Genomic DNA, 9912 nt, shown 5'->3' on the forward strand with positions numbered 1-9912 from the left:
TAGTGAATACACTACATGACCAAATGTACAGTATGTGGATATCCCCTTTCAAATAAAAGCTTCAGCTATTTTAGCTACACACACGAAAGCATACATTCTTTACATTTTGGTAGAATGGGCCTGTTTTCTGTTCCAGCATAACAATGGCATTTTGCAAGATTGAAGATAGAGAAATATTTTACTTTATCTATGGGATGAATTGAAACATGTACTGCTACCCAGGACCACGTCACAAAACAACAACAACAACAGGAGTGTCTAAGCAAAAAGAGAACCTTCAATAAGCACAAATAAGTGTCTGTGTATATACTGTTGATCATGTAATGCACATTTATTTACTCATGAACTATGTATTTAAAATGTATTATCATGTCTGCAAAAGTATAGGATCTGCTAATTGTTGCTATATCATTGAACAGCAATCATCCCAAAGTGCATAAAGATAAAAACGAAATAAAATCCGATGAAAGGCCCTGACAGAACCAGCAACATAATTCAACAAACATTAGCGATGAGATGGAAGCGACGGCTTAGACACAAAGCAGGACATTTTAAACAGAAACTAGAAACACTGGAAAGTTCTTCCGATTCCTACACTAGCACAGTGAGTCATATCACATGAGTAAAAACACTCAAAAGAGAAGCAAGAATTCAAATAAATAAAACAAATCAAATTTATTCTTTGTCCCTCCCTTTGGTGGTTCTCTCCAAGTCGATGTAGATGAGGCAGTTTGTGAAAGAGCTTAAAAGCTAAAGGACACGCATGAGACAGACAAACTCTTCATCGCTTTCGTATATGCATAGTAAAATGTACACTGACATCTAAAAGGCAATCTACCATACATTGAGTAACATTAGAGTACCATTTCTGTGCATAGTCGTAATAAAGACGCACAAACATTTGAGCTACTTCAGCAGCGGAGTGCATAGACACAGATAAAGTGAGAGATCATCGTTCCTGAGAGGAGAAAGATCGAGAGACAGAGAAGAGTGATGCAGTTGGGACAGCGAAAGTAGTGTCTTCCCACAAACCACACAGCCAGTTAACAGTTCCTTCATATTGGGTATGGCATCCCTTTGATTTAACACTAGATCATTCTCTCACATTCATTTGTGTCTGCGTGAATGAATGTGAGCACATTACCCACAATCATCTCGTAGAGCTCTTCACGGCTCATGATATAAATGAGCCCTCCAGTGACTCTCATTCAGTTACTTGGCTCCACATTGAGAGAAAGAGAATGTCCCGTTGGGAGAAATCACTTCCTGGGGTCGTCTGGTTTCAGCCACGTGCCATCGTCTTCTACTTCCTTCTGGACGACGAGGAGCATCTCTGCAACATCCTGAGAAAGCTGTTCAATGAGAAATGACCTTGAAGGAAGAAAAAGGAAGGAAAATTAAGATCAAAGATGTGATGTAACCCAAACAACGACACTGTCCTTCTGAAACCTTGTATCTCCAAAATGTTTTTCAGAAAACTGAAAAGAAAAACACAACACTTTTTAAATGATTACATACTGTGTTGTCAAAGTTGAAGTTGACAAGCACTTTTGAATACATTTAATTGGTTAGATATTTGCAAAACCCAGTGACAAATATAAAGGGTGACTACTAATAATGATTTATGGCAAAAAAAAAAGTTTGATACGAGGTTTCAGAAGAACAGCAGCGATATAATTATTAAGGGGAGATGCAGGACAGTAGAAACTCAATAATAACACAGGTAGGTGACAGGTGGATGTTAATCTCACAGAAACAATGTATATATATATATACACAGTACACACAGTACAGCCAGATCACATGATATTACATCTGGTATTATTAACATCTGTCTGTTTACACTTGGTAACAACATCTGTCTCAGCTGAGCCGTTCCCAAGTGGCCAAGAAGCCAAGGTTGTAATTTACATCTTGAAGTAACATACGACTCAATCGCATTTTCTGTGACCACACACACAAGAGTCTCCGATGACTGAAAATGTTAGAGCACTAAAGAAGTCCTAATAAGAAGCACAGTATCTAAAAAAAAAACAATGTGTCTGACTACCACACCAAATGTGGTTTGGTTAATCAGAACATAAATTATTTTGGATCCTATTAATCTGTATTTAGTGATCTGATCACATCACCCACTACACGTTTTGTAAAGTCTTTATTTCTCACCTGAGTTCTGTTTCACCGCCAATACAGGCAGGCCCCTTTAATTTGGAGTCTAGGTTATAGTACTGTCCATTGACCTCTCGTACTGCCAGCCAGTGTCTGCGTCTCAGTGGGAGAGACACAATTCCCAGCGACACCCTTGATGGGACGTTCAAAATGAAGCCTTGAATTTTGTCCAGGCATAAATTCTGTACAGACCTATAAGACAGAAATGGGAAAATCATCATGATTTATTATGACAAACAATCATGCTTAGAGTCACAAGTTACTGTCTGTAGCAGGAAGGCGGGACGAGAGCCGTGGGGCAGGAAGGCGGGGCCGGTGGCGTGAGTGATAATGAGTATCAGCTGTACGCGCACCGGTCCCGCATGCCTCACGGGGAGCTAGGGAGCATAAGAAGACGAGCGACGGGACTGCCGACGAGAGAGGACCGGGCCCGGAAACTGTTAAGTTTGTTTATGTTTGTGTGGCCGGCAGTCGACCGTGAGGTGGCTGCCGGTCTTTTGTTCTTGGATTATTGTTTGTTTATTTTTCATTAAAGTTTGTTAAATGTTCGCCGGTTCCCGCCTCCTTCCTTCCCTTCTATTGAACCTTGTTACACTGTCATACCTGCGTTTGTCCCACCATACAGCAGCAAGCTCCCGACTCTGCAAAGCCGCCATAATAACATTTACATCATAGTTTCCTGTGCCTAACACTGAGCGGTGTGGATTCATCAAACATTGTGGGGCAAGCCTGTAGGACATTAAAGCATAAGATTACACATGCAACCAGCCCTTTCCACTTGAATAAATTGCACCCAAGTTGCCTGTAAAAGCTCTATCCATCTATCCATGGATAGCCTGTGTCTGTGTGCGAGCGGCACAGTCTGGTAGTGCAATAGATATTGCTTACATTTGCCTCATATTGCATTGTTTTACATGTGATTAATTGTGTGCATGTGCACTTTTACACATATTGGTATGTACACTGCAAAGTGCAAACAAAATAATACCATATGTAACAGAATTCAATAGCATATAATCCTAATGCTTTGTTTGGATTAACTGCTTCATTTTAAAGGTGCCGTGTGTATTTCTTTTGGAGGATCTATTGACAGAAATTAGGTTTTTCTTCTCGATTAGAGTTTTGGGTTCCACGCCACCGTTTGCATACTGTTTTTTTGCACTGTTTGCCTGGCCGGGGGGTGCTGCTTTAGAATTTTAAAGTTTTACTTAATTAATATTGCATATAGGAATTTATAGTCCGTTATATTTGACCTGTGCTTCTCTCTCCTTTATCTTAAATGTGTGCTCTCACTGTACGTGTGTGTGTGTGTGTGTGTGTGTGTGTGTGTGTGTGCGTGCGTCCGTGTGTCTGCCTGTTCGCGCGTGTGTGTCTATGACTATGCGTGTTAGTACGTGTGCATATTGTGTGTGTGGAGTGTTTTGCATGGGGGTATGTCTGTCTTCTGTGTTTTCACCTTTTTCTTGTTTTTACAGGTACAACTTTAATTGTTTTGCTTATAGTCAATATGTCTCATGTACAGCTGCTTTGTAACAATGACATATGTTAAATTGTTCCATGCTATATAAATAAAGTTGAGTTGAGAGTTGAGAAATGCAATATAATATACATTACTATGTCTTCAGAGATGTATAAATTATTCCCTTAGAATTTCTTTCTACATACACCTTAGCCCCAGATCTCCTTACATGGAATTCACCATGTTGTTTCAACAGTAGCCCTAAACGGACAAACTGCTCTACAGAGCATGTTTCGTAGCGCTATATCCTTCAGTAAAGAAGCGAAAACGTGACAATATCTTTGTTCTGTGTCAGCCACTGTAGTGCTTCGAAAGTGCACAGGTGGAGTGAGCCGTTGATACCACTAGATGCCGCTGAATGTCATACACTGGACTTTTAAATATCCAAAATGTTTGAAACACACGGACAAACACTCACTTATGTGACCTGTACATAAGGATGAGCGCACAGTTGCTTAATATGATCATCATTACTCCTCAACCCCCTTCCACACACACAGCTCACCGCTTGCAGATGTCATCTGCTGTCTCCTTGGTGAACACTCTCTCCTGAAGCACGTTGTTCAGGGCATGGATGGCGCAGAGCTCCAATCTCTGTTTCTCATGAAACACCTCGCCTCCACTCATACTCACCCTTCATGAAAAACAAGTAACATTTTGGACAGATTGCCCAAAGATTAATGTTTAATAACCTCAAAAACGTACTATATCGGAACACATTGTTTTTACATGCGTACATGTCCGTTCAAGTGAAGACATGAAAGCACATGACTGAATGTATCATAAGTTAACATTACCTAATGGAAGACAGAAGCCGCAGTGCAATGGCTTGTCCAGTTAAAAGAAATGGTACAGAGACGTACCGTAAAACAAATGTTTACTGTAATATTAAACGCATTTATGTAACACCCTGTTAACAACTTAACTTACATAATATCTGGAATGAGGATGTTATCGGTTTCTTGTCCGTAGCGCTAGCCGCTCTGGCGGAAGTTATTGTTGTTGTTGCGGTGACGCCCCGTATAGTCATAGAGAGAGAGAGTCACGTGAGGTCCGTAGGGGGCGCTGTAAGCGTCAAGCTCTATCGTTTAGCCTTGCACTGGCCCTCAAGGTAAGGCTACTGTTCAATTTTATTTCTTATGACTATGTGCTAAATGATGTGGAAGGCATGCCATTTTAAACTGAAAGGAGACATGGTTAAAGGATAAGTTGAAGTGTCCTAAAATACATAATACAAATATTTGAGTGAAAAACTAATGGACCCAAAACGAAGCGTTAGAGCGCTCTCTAGTGGCGATTCAGTACTACTACCACAAGTAGTAGTTATTTATTTATTTGAGGGTTTACTGTTTGTTATACGTATAACCGAAATACACCGATTGAATTACCCATTTTAACATAATGCAGTAATATAGTAATGTGTAATTCGCCCATTAAGCCTTAAACTTAACTTAAACGCTACCATCTACATCTCTAATTTAATCTTAAATGATCATTAAAGATTCTAGTTAAATTTAATATAAATTCCAAATAAGAGATTGGTATGGTATATAAAACAGATTTGCGCTTTTTCCAAGATGATTTGTATTAATTGTTTTGAGGGGCTTATGTAACTAGTTTTAATTTACTATATTAACATATAAGTCCGAATAATATACTTTGGATAAACTCTTTATAAGCAAAATGCTTCCTATAAATGTTTAATCCCTATTAAATTCATTATACTGCCATGCACACGTGTTTTTCTTCTTCTTCTTCTTCTAGGGTTTAATGGCGTTTGGCAAACCAACTTAAAAGGTGCACTTTGCAAAAATTCTCACACGTCTTTCATTGGAGCCTCATTTTAAACAGCATTTGTCCCTGCCTTTGGGAGGGCACGAGTTATTCAAACGCACCTATTACCAGGGAGCATTTTTCGCATTCTCAACTTTCTCTGGTCCGTGGGTTTCTAAGACCTTCTACGTCAGCCCAACCCCTGCCCCTGGTTGGTTACAGTGCGCCGATGGTTAAGCACGAGCATTTTTTTAAATCAAATTCTGATTGGATAAAACACATTCGAACTGCGTATTTGAAGAATTGTATTTTTGTTCCTGTGTCAAAGACTGTTAGCTGATAACGGGCTACGGTAGCAGTCTGTTTTTGTTAGCTATCGAACAAATCAACTTTATCAGAGACGACTTTTGCAATTTATTGGATGTTAAAACCTTACACGAAATATTGTATCTGAGGACAACGTCGAACATAAATTTCACGAAGGAAAGCTTGGAGTATAGCTGGCTAACTTAATAGGTTAGCAAGCCTCCTTAGCCTAGCCTGCTTGATAGCGACAGTAGCAACTGCACATTATAGTAAAAAATTGGTTCGGAAAAGGTCTCGTCACACTCCAAATATTCGGGAGCCTTAATTAAATTTGTAGATTGGACTGTTTATAACTTTTAGATTGGTTAAAGCTGATCTCAGTCGCTCTCGCTAAAGATCGCGAGTCGCCGGCTAGGTAGCAGTTGGCTCATTTTTCTTATTCGGGACAAATTTGCTGACAACTCCGCTACATACAGCTGGAAATGGTATGTTTATTATATACGCTGATTTGTAACAAATAATATTATTTGATCATGTGAAAGAATGTCTGTACAGTTTATACTTATCTTTACAGTTTAGCTTGTTAGCTAATAGGCGCAACATACATTGAAGGTTTTTTTGTGCTTGTCTTGTTCACTTTTCGCAAACTTATTTGCCTTTGAATGAATTTTCATGTTTTTAGTCGTGTTTAGCTTTTTCTGTTTTTATTGTTCTGGGTTATTAGGAAAGAACGCAGGTTGTCGTAGTCTGCTATGGGCTCATTTGACCATTTACCTTTCACTAGTTATCGGGTAAAATAATGTTTTTTTTCATGTTTATACTGTTTATTTTATAACTTAGACACAGTGCACTTATAATAAACTAATAGTTGCGCAAAAGTGTACCCACAAATGTCAGTTCTCAGTTTTATCATGTGACACTCTTTTTTTTTTGTCTGTGTGTAGAATTCAAACGTGGAGAACTTGCCCCCTCAAGTTTTGAGACTAGTCTACAAAGAGGTTTCTGCCTTGGCAGCAGATCCTCCTGAAGGGATCAAAATCTTCCCTAGTGAGGAGGATATCACAGAGCTTCACACTGCTATTGAGGGCCCAGGTAGGAATTAACATTATTATTATTATTATTGGTTCATTTTTACATTTTTGTTCTTTGCACATGACTTAAAATTTCATGTTTGTACAACAGAAGGAACTCCCTAAGCAGGAGGGGTATTCCGAATGCGGTTGGTCCTTGGGAAGGATTTTCCTGCTGCACCTCCCAGAGGCTATTTCCTCACTAAAATTTTCCACCCTAATGTTGGACACAAGGGTGAGATCTGTGTCAATGTACTGAAGAGGGACTGGAAAGCAGAACTGGGCCTGAGACATGTATTGTTGGTAGGAAGTTTTTTTTTTTCTCGCTGCTGTTCTGTTAAACATAATTTTATATAGTCATTAGTTGAGTGACTCTCTAAAGTATACTTTTTTCTGGCATATTATTATAAAAGTTTTGAAGTTGAACTGCACAGCCGTTCTATATAGTGAGGCTGTAATTGACCTTGAAAATACCGATCGGTCCAAATGTATCAAGAGTTTGAGTTGATATTTCAGAGAAGCTGTGTTTTACAACACTGACGACTCTTAGATGTAGCCATGGAACAAGACAAATTTATACTGTATCTAACTCCAGATTTTTTCAATATTAAAATAGATTTTCTGTATTTTTTATATAATTGATTCACAATGTTAAACTTTATTAAAAAAAGTATGACCTTTCTTCCATTTGTCTGGTTTGTTTTATCCAAGGTGGTGAATTTGTGTCAATTTATCTCTATAATCAAATTGTATTTATCATCCACTCCTTTGTATTTTCACAGACCATCAAGTGCCTTCTGATTCATCCTAATCCAGAGTCAGCTCTCAATGAGGAGGCGGGCAGGTTACTTTTGGAGGACTATAAAGAGTATGCATCCCGGGCTCACCTTCTAACAGAAATACATGCTATGGGAGGCACGTCAGGGGCTCCTCAGGAGCCAGCTGATGGACCCCAACCCAAGAAACATGCAGGAGATCCAAACAAACGTGTAGCTGGGGCCGGTTTGGCAATAATGGCTGCTGGTGCCAACAACTCGAATAACAGCAGCACCAGTGGCACAAGTAGTAGCAATACTAATATAGTTGCAAAGAAGAAAACAGATAAAAAGCGAGCGCTGAGGCGACTATAAAAGAGTGGATCTGTGTTTTTGTGTACATATTATTAATGTATTAATTATTAGTGTGCAGACCACCGTTTCTTCCACCTCAAATTGTCTTTGCATTTTAGGATAGCACATTCATTTTATGATCCTACATAATCGCTCCTTTCATTTCTTTGTCTCTTTGAACTTACTCTCAGGACTTGAACTGTCCTTGTGACAATTCTTTCTTTTTTCCACTCATACACCGGGTTTTATCTGTGTTTTCAAATGTTACAGTTGTTCAGATTATGAAAACAGCAGTAAGGATTTTTGAGAAAAATCTATTAGAAAAATCTATTATGTAATGCCCTTCAGTAAGAATTTTGTCTTGTTTCCTGGTCTACAAGTTCAAGGAAACATTGATTGCTATGGTCCTCCCATTCTGGCGGCGAGTACTGTTAGCACAGGCTTTCTATGAACAAGTTACCTTGCACAGCTTTGATATATATTTTAATTTCTAGAAAGTCTGTTTTTAGAATTCTGTCCAATTTCAGTTAAAGGTATAGCTCACCTAAAAATGAAAGTTGCAATTTATTTGTTTGACATTACTCTTGTTCTGAACCTGAATGTCTGTTTATTTTCTGTGCGACACAACAGATATTAGACAGAATGTTAGTGACGATTCGCTTATATGGCATAAAAGTAAAGAGACAACATCTATTCATTTCTCCTGTGTTCTGCAGAACAAGGTAGGTCATACCGTTTTGAAATCACATGATGGTGAGTAAATTGACAAAATGTTACTTTTTAGGTGAGCTGTGCCTTAAAGCTAAAATGTAAGGGTTGAATGTTGTTCTTCAGGGTATTGATAAGTAATATTAAGCAAAGGATATGATTGTTGTCTGTGTGTGTGATGTAAGAGATGCAAAATTATGGTAAACGGGGGTTGAAATGTGGTCTGAATATAACTTATGAGATGTCTGTTTTTTTACAAGTTTCAAGCATTTCTTTGTGTGTGTGTTTGCTATTGTTTCCAGATTTTGTTCAGTTCTTTTTCTTGTATAGTCAACTTTTCAAAAAGTGTTTATTTTAAGTGAACAGCTACGTTTTATCTGACACTTTGGGGTTTGAGTTGAAGTCATTACAATATTGGACCAGTTGGAAGAGAGCAAAGGGCAACTCTTTAATCATAAGATTAACTGCCACTTCTATCTTATCATTCAAGTATGTCACATGCTCTTTGTCTAGGTTCTGTTTAAAAGTCTTTGAAACGGAAAAGTAATTTTGCTGTTTGAATGCTGAATATTTTATGACCACAGCTGCACTTTTCTCTAGTCCTACTGGTCTCTCAATCAAAAGGCTCTTAAGAAAATCTGGGGCCTTTATTTCCCAAAGATCCTGTCTAACTAAATGCTATGAATGTTGGGCAGGATGTGCTTGCAGAATGAGATTTGCCCATCTGTTCAATCTTGTGGATGAACAATAGGGCATTTTGTGGCCATATAAGTTATTTAAATTAATGAAAATAAAGGAATTTTAGAGAAATATGACCTTTTAATGTGTTGAAAGTTTTGTGTGAATGCAAACATTTTAAACAGTTTTATTGTTTACTTGTTGATATCTATAGTCAAGATGTAAACACTGGTCCAGCAGCACTTCTGGTTTCATTTTTAGTCATTAAATATCATTCATATGTTATTAAATCTGAGATGTTCGTTTAATATTTTGGTAATAGATGTTCTGTTGGTTGTATTATGTTCAATGAAAATTGACCAGCGTTGTTTACATCATCTGAAGTGGTCTAAATGTGACCATGTGACAAAACCATGTCTTGTGGGTCAATTTTTCGAAATGAGATTTTTACACAAGCTTTCTATTGATGTATGGTTTGTTAGGATAGGACAATATATGGTGGAGATACAACCGTTTAAAACTCTGGAAAATTGCCTTTGAAGTTGTTAACCAGAGGCACTAGGCCATCCACTCACAAAAA

General features: G+C 38.2%; 2 protein-coding genes across 3 annotated transcripts; one reads left to right on the top strand and one right to left on the bottom strand.

Annotated features, from left to right (window-relative positions):
- Positions 1 to 148: 148 nt before the first annotated feature.
- Positions 149 to 4714, bottom strand: josd2 (Josephin domain containing 2). Of its 2 annotated transcripts, XM_057339261.1 has the most exons (6): positions 4619 to 4705; positions 4486 to 4516; positions 4194 to 4322; positions 2773 to 2898; positions 2167 to 2361; positions 149 to 1371 (listed from the first exon to the last, which is right to left on the bottom strand). In XM_057339261.1, the coding sequence occupies exons 3-6, from the start codon at positions 4313 to 4315 to the stop codon at positions 1260 to 1262; spliced, it is 555 nt and encodes a 184-aa protein (XP_057195244.1). In that variant the 5' UTR covers positions 4316 to 4322; positions 4486 to 4516; positions 4619 to 4705; the 3' UTR covers positions 149 to 1259. The 2 variants fall into 2 exon arrangements, with proteins under 2 accessions (XP_057195244.1, XP_057195245.1); XM_057339262.1 differs by lacking the exon at positions 4486 to 4516 and having other exon boundaries at positions 4619 to 4714.
- Positions 4715 to 6259: 1545 nt separating this feature from the next.
- Positions 6260 to 9549, top strand: ube2s (ubiquitin-conjugating enzyme E2S). The gene is given in 4 exon segments (XM_057339259.1): positions 6260 to 6558; positions 6712 to 6859; positions 6950 to 7140; positions 7620 to 9549. Coding segments are annotated over 4 exon segments (726 nt in total). The 5' UTR covers positions 6260 to 6519; the 3' UTR covers positions 7968 to 9549.
- The last annotated feature ends 363 nt before the right edge of the window (positions 9550 to 9912 follow it).

Source organism: Triplophysa rosa, linkage group LG8 (genome assembly GCF_024868665.1).
Source record: "Triplophysa rosa linkage group LG8, Trosa_1v2, whole genome shotgun sequence".
In the NCBI taxonomy this organism is placed as follows: domain Eukaryota; kingdom Metazoa; phylum Chordata; class Actinopteri; order Cypriniformes; family Nemacheilidae; genus Triplophysa; species Triplophysa rosa.

What these genes read in the sequence shown, in the direction of transcription:
- josd2 (XM_057339262.1), bottom strand. An exon ending in GTATGGTGGGACAAACGCAG is followed by an intron (nt 2,362 to 2,772) that starts GTATGACAGTGT and finishes TCTGTCTTATAG; the next exon opens with GTCTGTACAGAATTTATGCC. An exon ending in GGCGGTGAAACAGAACTCAG is followed by an intron (nt 1,372 to 2,166) that starts GTGAGAAATAAA and finishes TCTTCCTTCAAG; the next exon opens with GTCATTTCTCATTGAACAGC.